This window comes from Coloeus monedula (assembly GCF_965178545.1).
Source record: "Coloeus monedula genome assembly, chromosome: 14".
In the NCBI taxonomy this organism is placed as follows: domain Eukaryota; kingdom Metazoa; phylum Chordata; class Aves; order Passeriformes; family Corvidae; genus Coloeus; species Coloeus monedula.
The window spans coordinates 20,574,900-20,602,580 of record NC_138794.1 but is presented as its reverse complement, the minus strand read 5'-3'; the positions used below and the strand labels follow the sequence as shown (position 1 = coordinate 20,602,580).

General features: G+C 52.3%; 1 protein-coding gene across 1 annotated transcript; it reads right to left on the bottom strand.

Annotated features, from left to right (window-relative positions):
* Positions 1-56: 56 nt before the first annotated feature.
* On the bottom strand, positions 57-27,681 carry TRIP4 (thyroid hormone receptor interactor 4). Its single transcript, XM_082290974.1, has 13 exons — positions 27,425-27,681; positions 26,854-27,020; positions 26,524-26,651; positions 24,257-24,490; positions 23,407-23,485; positions 21,310-21,439; positions 20,794-21,009; positions 20,329-20,455; positions 19,450-19,637; positions 18,356-18,480; positions 17,961-18,052; positions 4,032-4,134; positions 57-288 (listed from the first exon to the last, which is right to left on the bottom strand). Exons 1-13 carry the CDS (start codon positions 27,508-27,510, stop codon positions 221-223), a joined length of 1,743 nt encoding a protein of 580 aa, XP_082147100.1. The 5' UTR covers positions 27,511-27,681; the 3' UTR covers positions 57-220.

Genomic DNA, 27,681 nt, shown 5'->3' with positions numbered 1-27,681 from the left:
ACCCACCCTTGTCTGCAGTGCGGAAGCACAGGGCTGTGGGGCCAGTCTTGGTGGAAACATGTCTCTTTTAATACTTTTGGAATACAAGAGATAAAGCAATACCTAAAAACAATCTGAGATCAGGGATCCATCTTGCACCAGCTTTCCAGAGTGAGGACCATCCTGGCACCCTTCAGAGGCAGTTGGGTGCTTCATGGGAACCAGTGCTGCTCCCCGGCGCTCACCCCACAGCTTTCTGCTTCATTAACCCCTTCTTTGCTCCCTGATGGATCTTCGCATCCAGCTTCCCTGTAAAGAGGGGATTAAAGAAAAAAAAACCACAACAAACCCTCATCACTCTTTATTTTTAAATGCTATTTGCAATGCAAATGAGCTGGAGGCAGCAAGGTCTCCTAGTTAGTGTGTTCCTGTCACATCCAATTATCCTGCTTGAGGAGCCAGGCGTTTCCAGCCGCCACGGCCTCCCTCCGCAGGCGCGACACCGGGGAGCCAGGGGCAAGCGTGTCCGATGCGGCCAAGAGACACCGGAGAGGGGGAAACTCAGCGAGGAGGAGAGTAAATTAACATCCAGCACTCGCCTGCCACTACCAGGGGGGAAACCGATCCCTGCGCCTGCCCGCGGGATGCACGTCGACACGTTCCGAGGGAACAACGTGTCGGGGACACGTTTCTCCACGGTGCGAGGAGAAGCCAGGACTGGGGACAACAAACCCTCAGCTTGGGATGATGGTACAATGGGCACCCAGTGTGATGGGGACACCTGCTCCACATGGCCAAGTGCCAGGTTGGTGGTCTCCAAGGCCACCTGCTGCCTTTACCACCAGGGAAAACCTCAGCCAGCAGCTCCAGTGGGACCTGGAGAAAACACTGCCTCCCCTTGTCCTTCACAGCCCTTGGTGGCTTCACTGCCAGCTCAGCTTTCCCACCTGGGACAGGAGCAGGACACCAAAACATGGGATTTTGGGAAACTCCTGCTGAAGAAGACAGAAGCCAGGCATGGTGATGTGCTGCTTCAGAGGAGCGTCCCTGTCCTCTTCTTCCTGCCCGTAAAAACGCAAGGATGCTCCAGCTCTCCCAGCTCCCAGAGAGACTCTGCCAGCAGCCAGCTCCTCTATGCCACATCTCTCCAGGACTTGCCTTCCTGCTGCTCCCCTGCATCTTCCCATCCTCTAAATGCCAGCATCGTCCTGTCTCCATAGCTGGGAACAGAGACAGGGCAAGATACACCAGGTTCCAAAGTTCTACTTTGGCCACTGCGCTGGAATCTGCTGGTAAATGCCCGTGTGCCATAAGAAGCAAGTGCTTCTCCAGAGAAAATGGCTCCTAACCAGCCAGTGACCATCACCTTCTCTGCTAGCTCAACAAAGAGGGTTTGCAGGTCACCATGCCACAGATCCACAAACTGAAACACGGCTTGGAAGACAATCTGGGAGATCCTCCATCCCCTCAGCCACCTCAGAGAAGACTTCTCCCCACCGCCTAAGGATGGGGAAGAAGCCCCCTCCTTGTAATGGCTATTTCCAGTCATTGGCACCCAAGGAGGCTGAGCCAGCCCACCCAGAAGCAGTATGTGAGACCACCCTGTCCCCATGCCGGGGTGGTTTTGGCAGGAGAAAGGGAGCAAGTTCACACTCTCTCCATGCTCTGGTCCCCCACCACTGCTACTGTCACCAGGGCTGTTACATTTCACATGCCTGCCTGCTTCTCCTGGACCCCAAAAACACTGCAAGGCTCCTCTGCTCTTCCAGCTGGCAAACAGCACACAGGTAACCTTTAAGAAAAGGATAAAAATAGGGCAAAGCCCCAGGGTCCCTTGCTCTTTCTGATCAATGATTCAAGGCCTCTCATCTCACACCATGTCCTCTGCTCCTCTGCACTCTTCCAGCCGCTGGCTGTTGGAGGCCGGGTTTTAAGTGATGCTTCAGGGAAGCTTTGCCTGGATTCAGGGAAATCTCCCAGGAGAAAGGCCACTGAGCTTTGTCCTCACTAAAACTACGTGGGGACATGTTTGGGGAGAGCTGTGCTCCCAGATGCAACACTGTGCCCATCCCTTCCACATGAACAATGACCCTGGCAGCAAAAATCAAGCCACGTTAGGGTTTTTTTCCCATCCCCAGGCTGCTAGAAACAACTAATTTGCAACAGAGAAGCATCCGGATGTCATTGTGGCGAGGTCCATGCTGCTATCTGGCAAGGAAAACTGCTCTGGCTTGGTTTCCCAACAGGACAAACTGGCATTTTGTCATGGTTTGAGCCAGGTTTCAAGGAGACCAGGGCAGCCAGCAAGGCCAGGTGGGGATGTGAGCCGGCACCTTCCCTCTGCTCTGCTTCCAGCTGGGAGAATTAAGCTTCTCACTGCCTGAGATGCAATGCCAGCTTCTATTAACACAGCGCCTTGCGCCGATGAAAGGTCAAAGGCTTCCCTGCTCCTTCCCTAGGCTGTCACAAATATCACCCAGACGGACCATGTCCCTTCCGGGAGGTGAACGTGCAGCTCCACAGCCCCCCCGCGCTGCTCCCGTGACAGCTCCTATCGGGATGGAGGGCAGGGAAGGCAGGGCCAGCAGCGGGAGTGGGAGCACAGGCAGCCGCCAGCACAGCCGGCTTCCTTCCAGGCTGTTAGACTGATCCTTCTCCAAGCAGGAAAGTGTCACAACACAAAGGAGATGAAGTGACAGATGGGGAGGGGACCGGCAGCACCTGCACCCGACGAGGCAGACGCGCAGGAGCCGCACAGCAGCTTCGCCCTCTCCCACCCACGGCTGGACAGAGGCAGAGGCGGGAGTGAAGGGGCACGAGTGAGCCTGGCAAGAGCAAAGGAGAGGTTAAAACAAGGGGAAAAAAAGATGCAGTGGCTGCACCAGCACGCAATGGCCACAAGGCTGTTCTCCCACAGCCAAGACGTTTGCATCCTCAGTAACTCCTGCCTGCTCACTGGCACTGGGAATAACCCATCCATGGGGAGGACTGTGCCACAAGCAAGATCTGAGCACTTGCAGCTCTCCAAGCCCTGGTCTCCACTGGCTGAATGCACCTCCCAGGTGCTGCTCAAAAAGGCAAGGAAGAAACCAAACAGTTTTGCAGGATACACCCTAACACCCAACTGTGGGAGAAAGGTGCTTCTTGAGCAGCCTCAAAGCCAACAAAAATAGCCCTCTGCTGTGCTTCACAAAGCCCTTATTAACCAGTCCTGAGAAATCCCAACACTTCTGAGCCCCAGGTACTAGTCCCAAGGATCCATGTGCAAAGGAGGGAGATCGCCCAGTTGTCAGTTCTGCTGAATAAACAGCCAAGACTCTTCCTGCTTCTGCTGCTTTTAGCCCGTCAAATTAATTTTTCACATCCCCTGCAAGCGCGTGCGGTGCCTTCCCCGGGCTGTGTGGTGGGGAGGCTGCTAATAAGGACGGAGCTGACTGCGGGCTCCCCAGCTGCCGCATCCCTCCTCCATCCTTTTTATAGCAGCGGGCAGGAATAACTGGCAGCCTGCGGAGGGGCTGGTGGCTCGTAAAAGGGACTAACGACGCTGGCAAGTGGAGCGCGGACAGATGCTGAGGCGCTTCCCCGTGCGCTCTGCCAGGGCATCCCATCCCACTGGCCTGCGGATGGGGAACATCCATCTGGCCCTGCAGCTCTTGCTGTTCAAACCCTCACTGTCCTCAGGAGCAAGAGGGTGATTTGGAACTACAGGACACGGAGGTTGCCAGGATCTGCCTGGGCATCGCTGCACCGACTCCTATCCTGACCCAGGCCGATGCCGGCAGCGGATCGGCCACCGACACGAATGCTCTTTGACTCCCCCAGTGTCTGCAGAGGCAGGAAGAGGCACGCATTTGGAAGGAAGCAACATCTGGGGAAAGGGGAACCGAAGACAAAAAAAATATTACAGATGTATTCGAGCCATTAAACAAACACCTCCAGATCAAAGAGCAGAGGGCAAAGGTTGGGAACTCATCTGGCAACGGCAAGCTGGGGTGGCGAGGGGAGCCGGCTCCGAGGGCCAGGGGGGCATCTGGGGAAACTTTACTACTTACAGATTTTGTGTTTTCCTTTGATGGGAAACTTCAGAACCATCTCCTGGGGATTAGCGCAGATAAAGACAAATGGAGACCCAGACTCCTGGCTCAGGTCCGGATACTGTGAAACACGGAGAGACACAGAGAGCAGAGTCAGAGCAGCTGTGTGGGTGCAGAAAGAGCTCAGTGGGCAAGAAGAGAGGGATCTTAGCCAAAACATGGGTTATATGGAGGCTATACCAGCTCAGACTAAACCACTTCAAGAACTTTTAATGAAAAAACCCAAACAACTTCAGGTTTGGGTCTTACTCTGCAAGCCCCTTGCTCAGCCTCTTCCCACCGCACCTCTGCTGGTGCTTGCTGCCTCTTTGGATCCGCTCACCCTGGGTGTTCCCAAAACCCCCTCAGCCCCCTTTAGCACTGACCTGTGTTACCCCTGTGGTTTCACACTTGATTTAGGATGATCAGAACCCTGGGGTGTTGACAGGGAGGCGGTCGGGGCCCTGCCATCACCAGCCCACCTGTTCACTGGGACAAGCAAGGGACAGATTTTCAGCCTGATGCATCCAAGACTCAGCTGACCAGAAATGTGGGTCTTCCCACCAATCCCTAACTAGTCATGGACAGCACACCAGCACCTCAACCAGAACAACCTGCCAAACCCAGCCTGAAATGACCACCAGAAGGGTGGCCACCATCAGCTGTCCCAGCTACGGACACATCCCCAAATGTTCCCCACAAAGCTCAATCCCGAACACAAGGATTTGAGATTTGGAGAGCGTGTCCTCTGTCCTGCTGCGGGACACACATCCTTTGACATTCACTTGCACCTAAAGGGTGAGCAACACACCTGCTACACACCCAGGCAATGGCTCAGAGAGGCCAGCTCAGGGCCAGTCAATGGAGGGATTTTACCACATTGAAGACATGGGGGAATTTTATAGAAAGAGAATAAACAGATTATAGAATCACAGAAGCATTTAGGTTGGAAAAAGACCTCTAAAATTTTTTCTCTCATTAACCATGTGGGGAAAAAGGAGAAAAAACCCACTCCATGTGGGAAGCACACCAAGATCCTGGCTGGCTGCAGCTCAGCCTCTCTGGCATTCAGAGGTGAAATGCAAAACAGTCATAAAAAATGTATATCTCAGCTCTCACCTCAGATTGTCCATGAGCTGCAGAGCTGGTGCTGACAGGCGCTGAGGCCAGCGCATGCCACGAGAGTGCTCCAGCCCAGGAAACCCTGCTCAAACAGACTGCAGAAGTGGTTTTCCTTCCATGGGAAAACTGCCTTCTTTTTTTTCCTGCTCCCCTGCCTTCCTCGAGCAGATCCATCAAGGCTGCTGGAGGGGACAGGATGCCAGACCAGATGGAGCTGCGTGTCCTGGCAAATCCTCCATTTGTTACTAACAAATGACTCCTAGGCCGAGTGTTTGAAAAGCTCTCACCAACCTGCCAAGATGAGTTTGGATTTGCCCTGGAACAGCTGGGCACAGCGAGGGAAGCAGGGAGCAACCCGCTCTCCCCACACTGCAGCAGGGTTTGGCAGCACTGCCAGCAGTTCAGGGAGACTTACAGAAGCCCAATGATGGGATTGGATCAATCAGCATTTCCAAGCCCTCTCATTTCACAACAGCATGTAAGAGCTGTGCACTGAGTAAGAGAGATGTACAAGCACTCAGCTGCTCCACGCAGCTCCGTGCCGGGGAGGAGGAGCCGCGCCGATCCGCATCGCGCGCCGATGCCCCGCTGCACCGACCTGGGCTTGGACAGGCTTCTTCCTCTCCGTTTTTTTTTGGCTGAGTCACCTCACTTGACTTGCTTCCACTGCTGCATGCCCATGCCAAGGATTTTCATTTCCCATCTGCAGGGAAGGAGGATCTTGGAAGGTTAGGAAGAGCCAACGTGAATATCCCCGGCCAACACCTGCAGAGTGTGAAATGCTGGCACCGCTTTGTCGCTCTCGGCATCACACGGGTGACTGGTGGCACCTCCATGGCTGGAGGACCTAAGGACAAGCACGGCCTCCAAAGGCCACCCAAACCTGGCTGCAGAGGTGATCCATCCCTGCTCCCCTACACCTGGTTCAGCCCATGGCTTCTTCAGCCAGGTGGGGCAGCCAGGACGGGTGTGTTGCAGAGGTCCTGCTGCTGGAATACAGCTGCTTCCCAAATCCCCTCAGCCACCACCTCCCAGGTGGACCTGGACACCATGTCCCCCTCACACCCTCATCCAGGGAACATCTCCCAAACAGGCATCAGCAGTGAAAGCAATAGCCAGGTCGGTTTCTCCACAGACAGCTTTCATCCAAAACCAGGATCAAGCCTACGGCTCCAACAGTTCCAGCTCAGTCTGATCCCAAGGCCAAGGTGGATGCCACAGCTGTGACTTGGATTCCTGCTGCCACACCACAGCCTTTCATCTTTGCTCCCAGGGTGCCTTTCTGTCCGTGAGCCAAATCCCTTCATGTCCCACATTTTAAAAAGCTTTGGTCCTTCCCTCTGGCATCTCACTCCCAGGAGGTAGGGGAGGAGCCCCTCGTCCAGCCACTACATTTAAGGCTCCCTTCTTCCCCCAGTCCCTTCCATGAGGACATTCCATTCATTCATCCCACAGAATTTAGGAAGCTCCACTCTCAGCGGAGACGACGCCACCAAGACACCAAACAGGTCTGCCTCCGTCACATTTTCCAAAGCTGCCCAAGTTTATGTACCAAAACTTCATTTCTCACTGTTTCTGCTGCGAAAGGTCAGTCAAGTCACTCTACTGTGTCTGCAACGCAGGAAGTGTAGGAGACGGAGAACAAATTTATTCCCAACTACTCCACCCCACAGGCAGCCCATCATCGCTTCAGCAAATCTGAGCTTGGAATAAAAGCCCAAACCCCACAGCTGGTGTGGCAGAGTGAGAAGACAGAGCATATCCTGTCATACTGGTCAGGTTGGATGGGGCTTGGAGCAACCTGGTCTAGTGGCAGGTGTGTTTCACCCCATGGCAGGGGGTGAAATGAGATGAACTTAAAGGTCGCTCCCAACCCAAACCAGTCTGGGATTCTGTGATCCCCAGTAAAGACAATCTTCAAGAGCAGTTTTTCAATTAAGAGGTGAATTCAGAGGGAAGCCATGCTCCCTCTCTTCCAGAGACCAAGAATCAAACCCAGCCAGGAGTCCGATGGGGGATGTCCCTTCTTGAATTCAACAACACACATCGTTCTCATCTTGGAGTGTTCCTAAGACAGGTGCTGGTACTCCAGGCTTTACACTGCCTCTACCTGGAAGCAACTTGGCATTTAGGGGAAGGTGGATACAACAGACACAGTGCAGAGGCCAGATTATCCCTCAAGAAGGAGCAAACCCACCCTCCTCCAATCCTGCAGATGAGCAGGGAAGCTCGAAAGAGAGGGGTTATGCAATGCAACTACAGTGTGAAAAAAATGATTCAGCCTCCTTTCAGACCTTCTGCCATCTTGTAGCCGGCTGGTGACAAGGCAGGTGGGAGGCCAGTGGGCTCTGTGGGCTGCAAGCAGCCGACATGGCTCACCAAGAGCTGCTCCTCCCACTGCTTCGCACCAATACCCCACAGACGCGCTCCACACACGGCCTCCACGCAACCACTGCCCCCCCTGCTCGTCCCACCTCTCCAGCTGGGCTTCAGCTTGCTGCTAACAGGTTTGGAAGATCCCGGCTGTGAGGAGATTAGGTGGGAGGGAAGAGAAAAGCAGAGCTCAAGGCAGCTTAACACCAGCAGGAAGAGCTCGAGGTTACATGAAGCAGGAAAAGGGAGCTGAGCACTGGGCTCCTCTGAAAACCGGCCACCAGACTCACCCTCACACCAGAGCCAGCGCTTTGAACGTGTATTAAGTGGCTATCAGATGTCCCCAATAGCCACCCAGCTCAATCTGCAAGCAGGGATAATTGCTAATGAATGTTCCCTACACTTTGTTTTCGCCATCCCTCGTCTCCCATCACCAGCTTGTCACCACCAGGAATAGCAGCAGGGCTGCCAGCCTCCCGCTCCACAGCCCACAGCAAAAGAGCAAAGGAGGGGACGAGCCAGCTCAGAGCCAGCAGAGACACGAACCCACCTTCTCTGACATCTGAGAAAAAAAATTCCTGCTATATTCCCCCCCCACACACACCAATCTGTTAAATTTTTTTTTCCCCAATTTAGGTAAAGCCTGCAGCAGGATGCCAGGGCCATGCAGGATCACCCAGCATCGCTGGTACCAATGCAGCATTTGGGACCCTTTGCTCATCCTGATTCCATCTCCACAGGAGAAAAAAACATGGAGAAGGGCCATCCCAAACCCCTCGACTGCTGCACCCCTCCCCAATAAGCTGCGCTGGCTTGAACCCAACTGCCGTGACCCAAAGGCAGAGGAATGGAAAGAGCAGAAGGAAAACGTCCTGGGGGGAAGCCAAACCGTCACTAACGAGATGAGCTCTGCTCTGGTGCATCTGAGGCAGGAACAAAGGCACCGCGTGCACGGAGCAGCGGCTCTGCACAGCACAAAGCCCGAGCGCTCCCGGCAGCTTCTTTAGCGACCCTCCAGGAGCATTCTTGCTCTCATTAAGGCCTCGGGACACAAAGGGGTGGGAATAGCCCCAGTTTCACACACAGCAGCCTACAGAGCCCCGAAATGCAGCCTGAGCTCTCTGCTTTCCTTGCCACGGAGCGCACATCCCGGTTAGCTGGAGTGTGGTGGAGAATTGCACGCTGGAACCTGTGGTCCTTCCCCTGGTCACTGCCACTCTCTCCATCTTACAGCTGCCGGGGGCACCAGCAGCGAGGAGATGCTTGCAAGGTTCATAATGGAAAGGGGTGAATCATTTTCCTGGCGTGGCTCCTCAGTGAACAACAGGGAAAACACGGCTCGCTCTGCCAGGCAGCGCCGGGCCAGGACACCCGCTCCAGCCTTCATTTCCCTGCTGCTTTCCAAGAGCTTCAGAATAAAAGAGGCAGCACTGGAAAGCAACGCTGTCTGGAAAGAATAAAAGCAAGCAGAGCCCATGTGTTGGCAACAGAGTTCACCATAAAATGCATTCAAAGGGGGAAAAATCATCCTGGTGGAGGCAGCATCCCCTCTGAAAGAGCGGGGCTGCTGGAGCCAGCAGTGGCAATAAATCGGCTCCTCCCAGCAGGCAGAAACACACACTGGGTTCTTCCTGGGTGTTGGAGACACCCCTTGGCCACGTGCAAAAAGAGAAGTGGGATGCAAGGGATCCCCTGGGAGCCCAACTTCCTTCACCCCGTTTTCTTGGTGATTTGTGGGACAGGCGGATCCGCTCTTCTTTCATGCCTCATAAGCTCCACTGCTGTCAGAGCAACGTAACAGGTAATTAACTACTAAACAGCCATTTTCTCGTTCTCTCCGGAGGGAAATTGCTCACCATCCAGCTAGAAAATATTTCTTCAGTGGTTTGCAAGAGCAAAAAGAAAACGGGCAGCTTTTTGGGAGTGACGGGGGTGCTGCGGCCAAACAGGGGCACTTGCAGCAATTCCTGCACCATGAACACATGGATCCAGGAGAAAAGAAGCCATCAAAAATGAGAGACGATGCTTAACTGGATGTGGGTGCCACTGTGCCCAAGCCACGTCTGGCTTGTCACTTTTCCAAGGAGAGGGGTTTAGGAGCATCAGTTCCCTGTCTGTTGTTCTGACAGCAGCAGTCTCCATCATCTCTTTACAAGGACATTCCCTTTGGAGAATTATCCAGCCAATTTTCCCAACACAGCCTTCACCCCGAGTGCTCCAGGGCACATTCACCCGAAGGTGACGCCCAACTGCAAACAGCAGATCCAGGCTTACCACTGCTGTGTCACCTCCTGACTCAGCCCTCCAGTCCTGGAAAGCACCTGCAGAGCACCTCAAAGCTTCGCTCCGAGCTTTGATCCCCCTCATGACACAGTCTTGCATCACACTTCCAACTCTAAGCACGTTCTCAAGTACGATCTTCTAAGGTCATAGGCCAACCAGCCTTTGGCCCATGAGAAATGTAACATTTTCCTAAACAGAAACCCGAAAGCAGATCCAAGTTTCTAGAAATGCCAAATTTTCTAGCTTGAGGCAGAAACATCCAGAACACGCACCCAAGGAACACTACAAGCTGTCCTTGGCCATGGAAGAGCTCGGGGATGCAGCAGAGCTGCTCCACACAGAGGCTGCGTTAGCAAAGGGATACACAATCCAGATCAACAGAACGCGAAAAGAAGGAAAAAAAGCAGGATCACAAAGAAATCCAAACAAAAGCCGTCAGCCAAACTTTTGTTTGAAAGCCTGTCAGGTCTAGACTGCAACGTGTGAGGAAGGAACAGCTCGAAACCACAGCTGCTAATGGTTATGGATTTGGCAATCAAAATGTCTTTGTTAAAAAAAAGAGAAAAAAAGTTAACTGCCTGACTATTGAGGTTACAAACCGCAGCCTTGATGCATTGTTGCAGTCAACATCCTCCCTGCTGTTCCTGAGCGCTTACAGCTGCTGCTGGCAGCTCGTGTGCTGGCACATGCTCCCTGCACCAGGATGCACAAGGAATTTTGCGAGCCTGCCTTCCTTTCCCCTTCTTCCCACCACAATGCCTGGCAGCCCTCGGCTGCTCTGCCCCTCGCACGCCTGGCTGGTACGCAACCAGATCCAGGCACAGCAGGCTGGGATCGCCGCGGGATCCTTCCCTGGCCGGGCGGATCCATCCGGTGGGTGTTCTCCACCCCCAGCCCGGAGCCCGGCTCTCATCGTGGTGTTCCTACACCACAGGCTGTACTTTGATTTGAAGGGCAGGGGAAGCAATTAAAACACAGTAACTAATAACAGGACTTTGAAATGTAGATTTAAAATTTAAACTTGCGCTGGTGCACTCGGAGCAGTCTGCCAGGGCTCCAGGAGACCCAGAGGGCCCAGCGGTGCCAGCAACAGCCGCTGCATCCCCCAGCTCTCCCTGAACCGGCGTCGCAGGACCTACAGCCACCAACACCCTCCTAAATCCCAGCCCAGGACAACACCCGCCCATGGTAAACCCTGGAAGGGCTGGACATGTTTATAGAGCGCCTGACGACCGGTTCAGGAGAAACTGGGTGGACTTGGAAAAATATTTGGGAAGGTACTAGCTGAAAGAGCTGTTTTCATCCCCCCTGTGCCAAGGGACAGCAGGGGCAGGGCTAAGCTCAGCTCCAACGCGGCCCCGCCGCCCGCACCATCGGACAGAGCCGGCAAAGAGAAGGGAAAAGCAATGGGGAGGAGGAGACAAGGGGAACCAGGGCACCTCGTGGATCTGCACCTGGCGAGAGGCAGTCAGACTTCAAGCAGCTTCACAAAGTCCTTTCATAACCAGAGCTGGGAAGCACAGGGGTAGGACACGCAACCAAGCTGGAGAACCCAAACTTTGGGCACAGGCCCTGCACACCTGTGTCCCTGCCCTGGTTCCCGAGGGCAGCTGCCTCTCCTCATGCTGACCCTTGCTGCTGCTCCCAAAGGAGGTGTGATGCCAGCAGCTGCTCCCAGGATTGATTCAACCCCTCAAACGGGATGGGATTTCTCACAGGACCAGGAAACGCATCGGAGCAACCGGTCTGTTCAGGGTTAGGAAATCAATGACACACCAACAAAAGCTTAAGCAAGCAGAGTCCTTGGGCACTCTACATGTACTGTGGAGGTTGTATTTTGCAGCTGACACATCATTTGGGGTCACCATGGAAAGGGTGGTCACGGCTCAACCTGGACTGGGAGGCAGTGGGGCACCTGACCTGGGGCTCCAGGTCAGTTTAATCTAACCCTCAGTTTCAGGACTAAATAAAACCCAAACACTGAGAAGACAGCAACTATCAGTGACCACATCTGAGAGAGGGAAAAGGCCCTGCCAGCTCGTGAGTAGTTTGCTGAAATGGTAGCAGAGGCGAAGTCCACAGTCATCATTAATTAAGTCATATGCTTCAGCCTTGGCTTCGCTTTCTCCCTTGGGTCTAGGAAACCAGAGGAGAGGGCAAGCAGGCCTCTATCATTCGATTTCTTTGGCATGCTAATGCATTCCTAAATTAATCATCATCAAGTGACAATCTCTCCTTCATCTTAACAGCCTGAGCAGTGGCCTGAGCAAACCTGCTGGCTTATGCAAGGCAGCTGGAGCCTCAGAAGAGCCTCTGATGAAAACCAAAGCACTTCCCATATGGAAAAACTCCCCCATCTCTTACCGTCTCTAATCCAAACCAGCTGCATTCCTGCTCTGCTCCCAGAACCACGAATCAGGGGATTTTGTGGGGTGAGAACCTGAATTAAAGAGATGCATCACCCTGTGAGCCAGCTTAATGCCTGACACCACTGGATCTGGCATCTGGCTACACAGAAAAGAAAAATTCAGCTCAGGAGAACGCAGGGACCTGTGAAGTTCAAAGGCCTTTCATGGATTGCAATCATTAACGGCCACGTAGACTGCTGCAGAAGGAAGGATATCTGACCTAGCTAAAAATCCTTCACTGGGAGACGTGCCTCAGGAATGAGAAGGCAAACATCCCGGTGGTGGAGGCGAGGAAGGTGCCAGGACAGCCACAGCACCACACAAACAGGCATTTGTCTCACTCGGAGCCTGCGCTAGGAAACCTTTCCTTCAGGGACTGGGTCCTCATAAAAAGTCTCTATGCATTTATACTGTTCTTAGAAGTACACATCAATGTCTGTGTTTGTGTTTCTCCCTCTCATTAACTCCTTAGGAGAATATTCCCAGAGGGCTATTGTTCCTTTATTTGGAGATAATCTAAACAGGCACCTTCTGGAGTCTAAATATAGAAAGCCTCTACCCTTCACTCCTGTTTGAGAATCTAAAGTGAGTCCTGTACACTGGGCACCTGAGTCTCATTTTTTTTGTTGTTCTTTTCACTAGGGAGGGAAGAGGAGGCCAAGAGTTTAAACCCAAATTTCCTGAGTGAGAAAGCTGGAGCCTATTTAAATAATAGTTGCAATCTCATGGCACAAAAATAACTTCTACGTGTTCCCCTGTGCAGATTTAGGACACTAAGTGATCACCTAGAAATGAAAAATAAACACTTAACTCCCATCAAACATAATTAACCAATATTTCAGCCCAGCATAATAGCTCCATCCAGATATTGGCATGAGTGTGTGTCTGCACTCAAAATAAGCCAAACACACCTATCAACCACCAAAACAGCAGCAGGAAACGCTCTTTTTTCAGTTAAATAGTCTCTCAGATCAAAGTCATTAGCAAAATGAACATGGACTTCAGAGCACATGGAAATGGCATCAGTGTAAACACTTCCCTGCTGGCTTTAGTCCTGTGCCAAGCCCTGCCTGCCCCATCCCACAGATCCCAAGTGGGCGCTGCTGAAGTCACTGACACCTCGTGCAGGAAAACAAGGGCAGCTCCTTGCTCTGCCCAAGGTGTCGGTGACGTCAGCCCCGGAGCAGGGAAAAGCCGTAGCGAACGCTTGGATCTCCAAGGGGGAAAAAAAGTTTCCAGGTCACCTCTAGCTGAAAAGTGTAACAAAGGGATCATTCTGATCTTGAGCAGGGCTTTTTGGGCTGCTGCCAGGGAGAGAAGGAAATGAGCCCAGAATGTACTCTGAGGAGAGGCAAGATGTGCAAAGCTCAACTGGAAATCCTGAGATTTTCAGAGGGATCTCCAGGCACCCGGCAAGCAGGGCTGAGTTCAGGAAGCAGCTCCTGCTTCACTTCCCTGCAAACAAAGCAGGTGACACTGGACACCTGGGCTGGACCCTCCTACCTGAACACAACTTCTGCTGCCAGAGCAGCTTCAAGCCAAAGATCACAGCTCTGAGCAGTAAAATGTGGTGTAAATAACCTCTGACTGGAAGAACCGCTTTATTTTCCATGTGGGAAAGAGGCCCAGAGGAGCAGATTTAACTAGTTCATGCAATAGGCAGCACAGCTGGGATTAGGGTACCTGACGTGCCACTGATCCTAACCCCAAGGACATCTCTACTCTTCCTCTGCTCCCTGCCACCTCCAGCACTCCAGATCTTGTTCCATCATCACTTCCCACATGTCCTCAGGATCTGCAAACCATCTCAACAACGTCATTTGGGCCTCAAATGCCGCAGGTAGGTCAGAGGAAGGTAGGGCTGCCCCCTCTGAGCGATGATGAAAGGCCAGGCTTACATGTGCAGTAAAAATGTGGATAAAAAACCCCTCCCTGGTCATAATGCAAGAGCTCTGGCAGGGAATGGGCCTGACTCTGCTGGGGCAGCATTGCTTAATTTTGGTTTTTTGAGTACAAGTGTAAAAAAAAATTAAATTAAATGAGGGTAATGATAGAAAAATACCAGCAGGGTGCTGCAACATCTTCATTAGCAACCCGAGAGAGGATGCAAACAGCAGGGAAATTAAATCTGCAGACAGTGCTAAACAGGGAGTGGGTGACAGCAGTGAAAGGGCTGAGAGATAATGGAAGAGTCACAGTGGGGACAGACCACAAAACCATGGAATCACAGATTGGATTGGGTTGCAACAACCTTAAAGCTCATCCCATTCCACCCCCTGCCATGGGCAGGGACACCTTCCACTAGCCCAGGCTGCTCCAAGCAGACTGGACTTGGACACTGCCAGGGATCCAGGGGCAGCCACAGCTGCTCTGGGCACCCTGTGCCAGGGCCTGCCCTCACAGAGAAGAATTCCTTCCCAATATCCCATCTAACCCTGCCCTCTGGCAGTGGGAAGCCATTCCCCCATGTCCTGGCACTCCTTGTCCCCAGTCCCTCTCCAGCTCTCCTGGAGCCCCTTTAGGCCCTGCAAGGGGCTCTGAGGCCTCCTCAGAGCCTTCTCTTCTCCAGGTGAGCACCCCCAGGACGAAGAAAAACAGGTCCAAGACCAGGAAGAGTCTCCCTTGCCTATGGGAACAAATAGTCACAAGAGTCAAACCAAGCTTCTGTGGCTGCCAAAAAACACTGGAACACCACCAAAACACCATGAGCAAGCCAGGAACTATTTCATCCTCGGGAGGTTGGTATAACCTGCAAGCAAGGCTCGCCCTGCACTTGTGAAATGATTTCTTCTGGAACATGCAGGAGCCTCAAACAGGAGGTGGTGAGGAGGAGAGGTGTGAGTCAAAGCACAGCGCCTGGAAAAGCTCCACAGCGGCTCAGTCCCCGAGAGGTCTCTGCTCTGCATCACCTCCCCTCGCCTGCTCACACATTCCTTGAAAATATCCAATGTTTCTGCACGCCCTAAGTGGTGAAAAAGCATCATGTTTCCTTGCCTCTGTCCCTGAGCTACAGGGAATCTTTGCACACCGGGAAATGGCTGGATCACAGTGCTGACGCTGCTGATGAACCCGGGCTGAAACACCCACGTGAGCAACAGGAATTTCTTATTCCCAGCGAGACCCAACTCAGATTTCTGAGCTGGTGCTGCACACTTTGTCATCTTGCTGACATTTGCAATTAAACTCAGCTCAGCTTCCTTCAGATGCACTTGCTGCTCCTGAGAACCCACAAAACCAGACATTTCCTCAGAAAGGCTCAGATCTCTGGATTTAAGCTCACAAGCAAGGGAAATTAACGCTGCTTAAAGGAATCCTGGGAAAAACGGACAAAACCACTGTAAAAAGGCAGGAAATTAGGAATTATAAGTAGTTTGCAATACAGAAACAGCAAAAAGCCAGAGAAATGCAACCCAGGAAATGCCAGAGCATTGAGGAGAAAGGGAAATCTGTCATTAACAGGTTGGATAATGGTGCTCCTGGAATACACTGCTCTGTCTCCAGTGCTTCTGCAGCCAAGCAGTGCCAGCAAACTGGGAGGGATTTCCAGAGAACGTGGCTAATTGTGAGGGTCCTCCATGGGAAGATTAAAGCTAGCTACCTACAGCACAATTCCCAGATCGGAGATGCTGTCACAGCCATTCTACCAGTGCCTGAAGAACACATCCACAAAGGAAGAGGAGGGATTGTGACAGACAGAAAAGTGCTTGTAAGAGACCAGGATCTGTTTTTCCACCACTGTTACAGACAGCAGAAGATGGACAGGAATCTCCACTGAAGCCCAAACTGCAAATCAGTGGATGCTACAAAAGAAAATCCCTACAGTGGCCTCGGTGTCCCTTCCTCTCTCTCTCCCACGGCTTGTTCCCATACAATGCCAAATACTCCTGTAGGTTTCATGGTATTCCAGTCCCAAAGCTCCCTCTGCTGCTCATACTCCAACCTCTCTGCCTTCCTCCTGTGACTAACAGACACAACCTCACCAGAAATACAGTCTCTGTCTTTCCAGGCATCTCTCCCTGCTAAAAACCTCACAGGGTCTGGGAAAGCCAGAGGAGCACTCCTGCTGCCTCTCCAGCTCACCACAGCAAGATCACCCTGGTGGATTCCTTCCCAAAGAATCCATCTATTCCACCTCACCAGATGGTCATGGTTCACTATCAAGCCCTACATGGTTTGGTGATTCCCACCAGACCAAACCTGACATACACAAGGGGCAGTGGAGTGAACAAGGATGAAATGGGATCAGGAGCAGCTGTGCTGTGCTTGCTGCTAAGTGCAGGTTTTTAAGTCCATGAACCACACCCTGAGGAAAGCTCCTGCTCCAGATTTTGGGCATGGAGTCAGTCACAGCATCAGACTCAGGCCTCAGGAGGTCTCCCAACCAAAGCAGGGCCAACACTGAATTCAGGTGAGGCTGCCCACAACTTTGTCTTCTTGGGTCTTGAAAATCTTCCCAGGTGAAGACTGTCCAACCCCTTGGGCAATGCCTGCCCCACTACTGGGCCATCCTCATGGTAATTTGTGTTCTTAAGCCACACTGAACCCTCCCCTATCAATTTATGACCCTCCCACCGTGTATGTCAGCACGCAGCTCTGTCTCCCAATAATCTCCTGCAGGAAGTGAAGATCTCTCTGTCTCCTGCCTCTCCCGACAGGGCTCCAGCCCCTAACCACCCCTGGAGTCTCCATGGGATTCGCTCCAGTTTATCAACAATTTTATGGTGACCCAAGCATTGCAGATGTGGTTTAACCAATGCAAAGAGGAATAATCACTTCTACTGGCTACGACTCCTCTGGGATTCGTGCCTGCTCCAGGACAGCAGGTTAACAGATACTCTCCACTCTAACTTTTGGATCCAAGAAGGTCATCAGGTTAGTCAAGCATAAGTTTATCCTTAGGAAAATCCACACTGGCTATTCCTAATGTCCTCCTCCTCCACGTGCCCAAAACTGGCTTCCCAGAGTAATCTCTCTACGAGGTTCCCAGAGACCAAGGTGAAGCTGACTGGCCTGAAGTGTCCAGATCATCCTTCCTTCTCTTTCTAACCACAGGTGCAACAGTTACCAAGGGTCCTCTCCTGGTTTCCATAACCTTCCCAAGGCAAGAGTGACCTCACAAGGCCACTTGCCAATGCTCTCAGCACATCTGGACACACACCATCATCACCCATGGACTTGCATGGGTTGAGATTTCTCAAAAGACTCCTGCTTCTAGCCTTGCTTCTCTACAGCTAGTCCTGTGGCTCTCCTGTCCATCCTCCCTGCTGGGAAAGAGTTTACCTCCTCCCACAGCTCCTCCTCCAGGTCACTCAGTGCCCCAACCAGGGCACAACACTCACCAGCTATGCCAGTGTGACACCACCAGTGAGGCCACTGTGACCTCCAGCTCCTGGAAGAAGCACCAGGCAGATCCAGCAGCTACAGACCACGATCCCTCTGCAGGGGCCAAGCCCCCTCTCCTATAGCAGGGCAGTCAGTGCTGCCGGCACCACAGGGCAGGGACAAGGTCCCATGGCACAGCACCACCACTGCTGCAGAGTTTTCCATGCTGTCCTGAGTTGCCAGGCCCCTTCGTGTCCTCTGCCACACAAATCCCTGCAACAACTTGTGTCTTCTCAACACCATCTAAAATTTCCACTCAGTGTCTTCTCCAGAGGTGAGTTCCACCACTTTAAAAACCCGCTGGTAATGCAAGCCTGGAAAGGTTCATTTCTGCACTCACCTGCTCCTGAAATTGCTCTTGTGATAAACAATCAGTCACGTCCACACAGCCCAGGAGGCATCCTGAGGGATAATCACTTGGAAATTCCACATCTGCAGCAAAAGAAACATCTCTTCAGGGAGCCCATATTCCCACACACAGCTGGGATCTTCCAATCCCCAGGTGCCCTTCCCTCTCCTCCAGGCACCTCTACTTTCTGAGGCACAAGAACACATACAGCAATTTCAACACTTTTGTGTGCCTTTTCCGGGTCAGGATCTTCCCCATGAAGGACTAAGGCTGGGAAATTTAATTTTATATCTAGCTTTCCCTGCTCAGCGGAGAGGGATTTCTGACACTCTCATTACGTAGCTCAGTGTACCAAAGCATTCCAAGAACCAGGGAGAGGAGTTCACCTTTCCGGAGCAGCATTCTGTAGGTGGCCTCCAGTTCACAGATTTCCTGAGGGGAAGGTCTTTTAGCAGTAGCTGCAACCCATAACCTCCCTCGATGAGAGGTGTACCAGGTCCTGCCCTCCACCCTAAAGAACAGAGGAAAATTTAGGACTAAAATTCCAGCAGAAATCGCCTACCTGGACAGATTTTTCACTCAAACATAGTCAATTCCTGCTGCTAAGCTTTGCCCTGATTATCCCAACTCAAGCAACGTGTCAGGACCACAAAGAAAAGCCGAGATAGGCAAAAAATAATGTCACAAATAAAGCAGAGCATGTCCTCAGGGCTTTAGAGGACATCAATCCCCAGCAGGGCCAGCAGAACACATATGCAGGACAATGTCTCACAAAAGTCCCTTACAAGCTCCCAAAGTCACACAATCAAAGGAGCAATAAGGCACTAGGTCTCTGCATGGAGCAGAGATCCTGGGATTCTGCAGCTGTACCAGAGTGGCTGGAGCATCCCCAGAACACCTGGATGCAGGATTGGGGCACACTAAGATTTACAGCATCTTTAGCTTTGGAAGTGAAAAAGCTCCACTCTCCAAAATAAGAAATGTGGTGAAGGGAAAAAAAGGCTGAAGAAGATTTTTTGTTCACTATTAACAGTAGGAGCTTCTTTTTGTAACCCAATTCCCAGCCCAGAGGGGGAAGGTAGTGGCAAGGGTTGGGTTTCTTTTAAACAAAGCCTGGTGCCACTGTTGCCTTCTTTATCCTGAACAAAAACCCAGAACATACTTCAAGTGATTACCTTATTTGCTTTTCAAATTCCACACAGGAACGCCCCAACTATAGCAGTGAAATCTCAGCCTCTCTCTACATTCACTGTGAAGAAACTTGTCCCTTACAGGTGAGGTACTATCCCAAAAAAAAAAAAAAAAGAGGTTCTCCAGCTCCTCAAGCCATCATTACACTGGAAGAGGAAGCAAAGCTTGCACACCTGGAGCTATCACAGGTATCAGCTGTTGCACAGAGCCAGTGGGTCCACAGAGACCCTCTGAGGAACACAACTTCCCACCTTCCCTGTGGAGCAGGAGCTGCCTGGGATACCTTCACCTTTTGATTCCTCTCACAAGCAAGGAAGCCCAAGGCTGGTGCAGGCTGAGGCACCAACCATCATCCGAGATCTCCTGCAGCTCTCGGTCCTGAATCCGCAGCCTGCTCCGCTCCAAGCCAGACTCACTTCCAGCCTCCATGGAATGAATGCTTTTCCTTTGTGGGAGCAAACCAGTTTGGTCCACCCACTTGAGTGTTCAAAAGAAAACAGGGAAAAGGTTAGCACCTCTCCAGGAATAATGTGTATCAAGTGCAAATCCTATTTGAAGTTTTCCTTCGTTTATGACCTTTATGCCCTTTCGAAAATGGGAATCTGGCAGAAAAGGCCTCATAAAATAGAGCTGAAAGGGTGACACAGCCTTAGGCTGACTCTCAAAAACTCTTCTGCTTTCCTGAAAAGCAGGTGGGAAGCTAAAACTCCAACAAACCAGCCCACCAGGAGCAGGGCATTGGCAAACCTTCTCTATCCCAAAGTGGGATGGTCAGTGAGGGACACAGGGGAGGAAAGAGGGGGTGAAAAACAAGGGGAAGCAGGGGGAATGGCTTCCCACTGGCAGAGGGCAGGGTTAGATTGGATATTAGGAAGAAATTCTTTACTGTGGGAGTTGTGAGATGCTGAAACAGGTTGTCTAGGGAAATCACCCCATCTCTGAAAGTGTTCTTGGCCAGGCTGGACAGGGCTTGGAGGAACCTGGTCTAGTTGAAGGGGTCCCTGCCCATGGTAGGGGATGGAATGAGATGGTCTTTAAAGTCCCTTTCAGCTCAAACCATCCTGTGACCCTTTGGGGCACTACAGACGTGCTGGAAGTGACAATTCTTCAGCTCAACTCTCCCAAAACTAGTCACTACTCTGGAATAAACCCCTGAAGCCCCACTGACCAAAGGAGCAGGCTGGAGGAGACGGGGATTCACCAAAACCCCAGAGTTTGGTGTCATCTCTGCCATGGGGCTCCCGGCTGGCTCGCTCAGTGCACCACAGCTCATGGCCTCGATGGTCTCATCCAGTCTGCAAGCACAAATGAGAGGAGTGAACATTCCCTGCTTCCCCTGGAACATCTCCCTTCTCCCCACACACTCTGACCCAAAGCATTTTTTGCCCCATTCCCCCCAGCTAAATTATTTCCTTGCTTGGTCTGATTTCCAGTTTGAGCAGTCAACTGCTCAAGTCATTTGAGCTCTCTACTGCAGAAACTCAGCTTGGTGTGCATTTGAGCTGAATGGGTTCTGTTGAGACAGGCCTACTGCAACGCCTCTTTCCCAGGCAGCTTTAACAGGCATATCAGACCACTCTCCAGAAGGATTTGCACCTCCTTGCTCTCGGGCACGCTGCCAGCCCTCACGCACTTGCTGTGGTACTCAGCCATGTTGTTGTCCTCCTCCAGGATCTGCCTGCCAGCGAAGTCGATGGTGATTTTCTTGGCAAGCCGAGAGGCGTGGCGCAGCTCCCGCAGCTCCTGCTCCCTCTTCTGGAGCGCTTCCCTTTCCTGCTTGGAGAGCCACTGGTTGGAGTCTGTGGCAAAGTAATCCGACTCGTCATCAATGACCTGGGTGCGACGCACGCTGGGAGAACAACCCCCACAGGAGAAGATGAGCACAGTGGGAGCATGGCAGAGCCCCAAACCCACCCTCCAATCTGCTCCTTTCCCATCTCTCTGGAGAGCCGGACTGTCGGGACAAAAAGCAAGGACACCCAAACAGGATCCATTCCAGAGACTCACTCTTGTCCCACCAAATGCCATAGTTCAGGTGTCTGTGGCTGCAGTCTGGACTTTAGAAGGAATTCCCAATGTTTTGGCTAAAGGCACCTCACCTGCCAGGTCACTTATGCTATTCGTGACACTCTCCCACCTGGTATCCTACCTTGTTCTGTCAAATTCCAATAACTTGTCTTTGTGCTTCACAGCCATCTCCAGGCCTGATTTAAGTCTCGCTTCCTGGCGAGGCAGCAAGCCTTTGCTTATGGCATCCAAATTCCCTGAATTTTCAGCACCTAAGACACAAAACAAACCACAGCTAAGCAGCCAGTGGGTTAAAGCCATTTGGGTGGGCCAGGCTGCAGAAATGCCCCCTAAACCAAATGCCATCCCAGGAACTAAAAGTACAGCTTTGTAGCAAGATCAGCATCTTTCCAGGGAGGTTGAAGCCACAATTTTCTCTCAAGCCCATTTCACAGACTCCTTCCTCCAAAGCGGAGGAATCACTTGAATATCACAGTGACAAAGTCTGGGTAGAGTTTAGGGAGAAGCTCTTGCTCTTTGGTTCTCTTTCACCCTTCCCTAACAATTCGGGCGGTCAAAATTCCTCCCATCGCCAACCACAGGCCTCGGGTCACAGAATCATGGAATGGTTTGAAAGGCACCTTAAAGCTCATCCAGTTCCACCCCCTGCCATGGGCAGGGACACCTGCCACTAGCCCAGAGTGCTCCAAGCCCCGTCCAACCTGGCCTGGAACACTTCCAGGGATGGGGCAGCCACAGCTGCTCTGGGCACCCTGTGCCCGGGCCTCACCACCCTCACAAAGAGGGATTTCTTCCCAATATCTAACTAAATTTCTCATCTTTTAGTTTAAAAACATTCCTTCTTGTCCTATCACTATCTGCCCATTTAAATAGTCCCTCTCCCTCCTTTTCATAAGCCCCTCTAGGCACTGGGAGGGACTCTAAGGTCTGGAGGCTTTTCTTCTTCAGCAACAACCCCTGCTTTTTTAGGAGTCCCCTCCTAAAAGCCAAACCCTCCCCACATGTTGTTACCCCCAGAAAGAGCCTCTTGCCCAGGACAGATTCCAGAGAGACCCAGAGCCTTCTGCTGCTGTTTGTGGCCCCCACATACAATATTCTATCCTGACACACCACACCAGGTTCCCCAAACCAGCTGTTTCCAGAGATGGAGAAATCTATTCCCAGCATATGCTCTTCCTTCTTACCCCTCCTGGCAAGGGGCCCAAACCCAACCAAACAAACAACAGGGAACAACCAAAAAAACCCACAAAAGGTTTGAACCAGAGCCATGATGGAACAAACCAGTGTATTTCACCATACTGGGAAATGCCTTTGTTTCAGGGAAACAATTGCCTGTATTTCCCTTTGGTCGCTGATCCGTAATTGTTATTCCCAAGACAAACAGCAAACCACATTCCAGCATTTTTACACAGATAACAAAGCAAGAGCTGGCAGGGGCAGGAGGGAAGAGAGATAAAACAAGTAAGAAAAGGGATCCTGAAGTACACCAGCATGTGTATGGGAAGGACAGAACAGCCTGGCTGGTGCTCTCAAGGACTTCCATCCTCATGCTATCGCCACAGCTCTAAGGAAAAGCCCAGACCTGCAGTAAATATTTCTCCCCCACACCTGGAGTAACTACCTCCCAGTTCTTCAGCAGAGTGTATTTTCCAACCAGGAACACCATGACCTTGGCTGTAGTTCAGCTAAACTCAGACAAACATCCCCACAATGCACAGGTCTTCGCTGGGACACCGGGTAGTATTTCCTCTTGCTTTCCTTAGCTCTGTTCCTATTTTTAGCTCCCACGATAAGTGTGAGACAAGAAGAGCCATTAGGAAATATTAACCACCACCTCTCTAATCCCAGCAAATCAGACAGCAGCACTTCATCTTCCACAGCACACATTCCAGAGGAGACTTATCCTAATTTTCAAGGACTGCTACAACGATCCGGTTCATGTGATTGATTCTGGAATGCTGAACGAGCAGCCTTGGGGCCTCAGGGAAAGGACAGCACACGCTGCCATTTGACACTCGCCACTGCCACCTCTGCTGAAGCCCGGGAATGCTGCCGAGGGCTTGCAGGAGAATCCAAGGAGGCAGCTTCAATCCATCCCTTCAACGCCTACCACAGACACAGGGCAGCAATGAGGCAAGAGGCTCAGTGAAGCCTGAAGGAAATAATGCACACAAACCATTCAGAATCATTCTGTTCCAGGTATGGAATTGCTACTGACCTGCCATGAGCTTCTTCAGCAGCTTCTGGCTCTTGCTGGAGTCCCGCTGAAGAATGTCCTGCTCTTCTTTAGTGCACACCTGAGGAAAAGAAGGAAATGAAGGCTTGGGAAGGATGTCACAGCTTGACCAGTTTCAGAGCCCTGGACAACAGTTCAGGCTGTTTAAAGTGGCAGTGACAATCCACACCTCCTTTTCTTCCCCACTGACACGGGGAGAACCCTGGAAACTCGTTGTTTACTAAAAGAGAAGTGCAGAGTTTGGTTTCTCCCTGTTCTGTGGGTGGACACGTTGCTGACTGAGCTCAAAGGACAAGAGATGAGCTCAGAACCATCCCAGGCAGAAACACAATCCTTAACTTGGAGGTTTTCTCTCCTTCTTGGCCACTGGCAGTTAAACTGATCATTCAAAATAGCAACCAACCTGCTCTAAAACATTTTGTTCTACCCAACCAGTATTTTCCTCACACATGAAGAGGAATTTCCTCTCACCTGCCATCAGTAACTTGCCCTCTTTCTCCAGAAGGTGCCCTTTGAACTGAATCTGGGTGTTAACAGGTATCCCAAAGGATCCACACTGCACAAGAGTTGAAGGAAAGGCAGGACACTGCTCCTGACAGGGCAAGTGCCCGGGATGGGGCTGAAGCCTTGCAGAGATTTTGGACACTGGTGTGACCCACAGCAGACTGCCAGAAACCAGACAAGCTCCAAAGCCATGTAAATTATGAGGGAAACCTCCCAAGAGGTTCTTTCCTCCCCTACTTTGGAGCTCTGCAAGAGGAACTTCCACCTCAAGGGCTGCTTCAGCCACCTTCTCCAGGTCCAAGGGGGCAGTGAGTCCCTGGTTACTCACCAGGGCCCCGCAGAACAGGCAGGGCCCCGAGCCCTCCTGCTCGCAGACGATGCGCCCGCACTCCAGGCAGTTGTTGATGAGCCTGTGCTTCTGGCCCAGGCACTCGCAGGCGTGGCGGCCCGGGATGAGCACGGCCAGCCTGTCCTGCCCCTCCCTCGTGTACAGGCTGACGAACTTGGGCTTCTTCTTGGAGGAAATGCTACTGCTGCCGACTCCACTGCTGCTCTCCTGGGCCTGGGAAGGGAAAAACAAACAAACAAACAAACAAACAAACTGTGCTCCCAGTGCAGCACTGGCAGCAGAGAGCGAGTGCTGACCCCTGGGCAGGCCGGGAGGCTCAGACAAGTGTTCTGCTGCCTCACTGGAATGAAACTTGGACCAGACCCCAGACCGAGCAGAAAGACAAGCTCAGGGCTGCCAAAAAAGCCCCAAGGAATCCAAACAAAGCAAGGACACCAGGATGCACTCGAAGTTTGCCACCCGTGCCAGCTGGAGCTGCTGGGATTTGGGCAGCCAGCGCTGCTGTCCACGCTCCACACCTGCAGGAGAGCCTCACACACCTCCTTAACAGCTCCAAACAGCAGCTCAGCCACTCCCAAGGTTCATTTCCAAGGATTATTTAAACTCCTTGTTTGTAGCTGTGCACCCTGTGCGTGTCTGTCCCCAGACACAGCTGGTGGTGGCACCAGGGCTGCTGCATTCACAGCCATGTCACCTCCCAGCAGCTTCCCCACCTGGCACAGCCACCTCAGCAGAGGTTTCCCACGCAGGAAGGTTCAAGTACTGAGCTGTAAAATAAATTCTGCTCCTCCTTCTATGATCTGGCCTCAGTGATTTCATGATCCACCTCTGAGTTTCAGTCTGGTTTAGTGACAAGCAGATGCAGCATTTCCAGTCCCCCCAGTCTTAGTGCCACTGCCAGATCCAAACACTGCCACCACGCAAGAAACCCAAAACGAGATAAAGGGACTTTGGCAGATCTTTCTCACTTGTTTTTTTAAATTTTAATTAAGTTAGAAGGTAACTACAAGGAAATGGAACATCACTGTCCATTTTTAACCCTCCAGTTCAAAAATGTGGCATTTTATCCTATAAACACTTCTACAAACACTTTCAGCCTCTGCAGCCTCCCTGCTCCAAAAAGTTCCATTCAAAAACATGGATTCAAGTTCCACTCCTTACTCAGGAATAGCAGCATTTCTCGGGGTTCAGTGTTTCTATGCTCTCATTCCACAGTTTCTTTCTGAAGTATTTCACTTGCCAAGTGATGCTTTAATCAGCATGACTGGGAATGTTTAAATACAGCAGGAAAGGATGCTCTAACCACTCGGTGGCTTCAATTCCCCACCCTCATATCTGACTTAAAGAAATCCCTTTTATTTCTAAGTACAGCCTCGACTTCCTTCACCTGCTGTCTCCCTTCAGGCTTTCTGGGGGAAGAAAAATCTATGCTGGCATATTTGCTACCTGATGATTATTTTACTCCCAGTTATAGACACAACAGACACAACCTTTCTCCCCAGCCTGGATATCATAGAAACATGGAAATGGCTAGGTTGGAAAGGCCCTCCAAGATCACAGAGGCCCATCATTAACTCTCTCTCTTTTTCCTCTCTCTCTCCCTCCCTCCTTTTCCCTCTTCCTCCTTCCCTTCTTTCCTTCCTCCTCCCTTCCTCCCTCCCCAAGTGCCCCATCCACAGGTTTTTTGAACATTTCCAGGGATGGTGACTCCACCACTGTCCTAGACAGCCCATTACAGTATTTGACCACCATTTCCAGGAAAATTTTTTTCCCCAGTATCCAACCTAAACATCCCCTGGCACAACTTGAGGCCATTTCCTCTCATCCTGTCCCTGTTCCCTGGGAGCAGAGCCCGACCCCCCCCCCCCCCCCCAGCTGCCCCCTCCTGTCAGGGACTTGTGCAGAGCCACAAGGTCCCCCCTGTACCTCCTGTTCTCCAGGCTGAGCCCCTTTCCCAGCTCCCTCAGCCCCTCCTGGGGCTCCAGCCCCTTCCCCAGCCCTGTTCCCTTCTCTGGACCTGCCCCAGCACATCACTGTCTTTCTTGTGAGGGGCCCAAAACTGACCCCAGGATTTGAGGTGTGGCCTCACCAGTGCCCACCAGCACATCCCAGTCTGACATGTCCTGGACACTCATTCCCACTTTCCAGTCACATCTTTACCAGTCTCTGACATCCCCTTTACCCAGGCCCCAGGTTCCAAGCCTTTCCAGTGACCCCCAGCCTCCGTGGTACACCCCCACACTCACTTTGGCCAGGTCCAGAGGGGTTTTCACCTCCTCCCCGTGAACACTGGGCTCGGTGTACGCCGGCATCTCCTGCTTGTTCCGCCCTTTGCGCTTCCCCTTCTTCCCTTGGTCCCCAGCCTGCAGCACTTCTGGAAGTGTGAGCAAGCACAGAGAGGATGGCTCAGTGCCAGCAAGAGAAAGATGTCCCTGGACTCCACTTGGTGACTGAAAAGGGGCTTTAAACTGTCCCGACAATCAGGAATGGGAGCAGTGTCCAAAGAGGGATGCACGGCATGGTTTTAACCACAATAAGCAGGTTGATCGGAGAGCTTTCCACGCTGCACCACTCACCGTCCTTTTTCCGATACACGGGGAAAGGCTCGGAGGGCAGCTGGGCAGATTTCCTCCACCTGGCCAGCAGCTCTTCCACAAACCAGCTCTTCTTCCCTTCAGTGCCCTGAACGAGGTCAACAACGTACTCCCGGATCTCATCCTCGTTTGTGATCGACAAGATGTACCTACGGGGGGCCGGGTGGATAAAAAGGAGTGAGGGGCGGATGTCCCGAGGTCTAGTCCAGTGGTCTCATCGCACAGGTGTGTCATTTATGCACAGTGTGTCATTTATCCACAGTATGTCATTTATCTCTCGTTTTCGGATCAGGTTTCTGTGGAGACCGTGGTAAGACCGTGGCACGGGGTGGAACGGTGTCAGCTTTAAGGTCCCTCCCAACTAAGAGCAATCTGTGATTCTGTGACCCCACATCCCCGCCCCGCCACTTCCCCTCCCCAAATCTTCACCCGAGCGACAACCCCGGGCACAGACTCCCGACAGCTGCTCTGACACACCCCGTTTCCTCCGTGCTGGACCGAGGAGCCCCTGCCAGAGGGCAGAAGGGCCCCGCCCGGCCCCGACCCCGCTCACCTCACCACCTCCTCGCCCACGTCCAGCCCGAAGTCGCCGCGCAGGTGTTGGACGCACCAGGCCAGCAGCGCGCTGGGCGCTGCCATCTTCCGCGGGGGACGGGAAACGGCGCCGCACCGCCCGACACCCTCCGCTTCCCTTCCCTTCCCCCCGGGAACGCGGCCGCGGAGGGACCGTTCCGTAAGCGGCTCACAGAGTCCGGGAATAGTTTGGGATGGAAGGGGCCGTAAATCCCATCCACTCCAACCCCCGGCACA

What these genes read in the sequence shown, in the direction of transcription:
- TRIP4 (XM_082290974.1), bottom strand. Translation starts at nt 27,510, where the DNA reads ATGGCAGCGCCCAGCGCGCTGCTGGCCTGGTGCGTCCAACACCTGCGC. An exon ending in ATGGCTGAGTACCACAGCAA is followed by an intron (nt 20,456 to 20,793) that starts GTGCGTGAGGGC and finishes TTGTGCTTGCAG; the next exon opens with ACTGGATGAGACCATCGAGG. An exon ending in TCCTCCAGCCTGCTCCTTTG is followed by an intron (nt 19,638 to 20,328) that starts GTCAGTGGGGCT and finishes TGAACACTCAAG; the next exon opens with TGGGTGGACCAAACTGGTTT.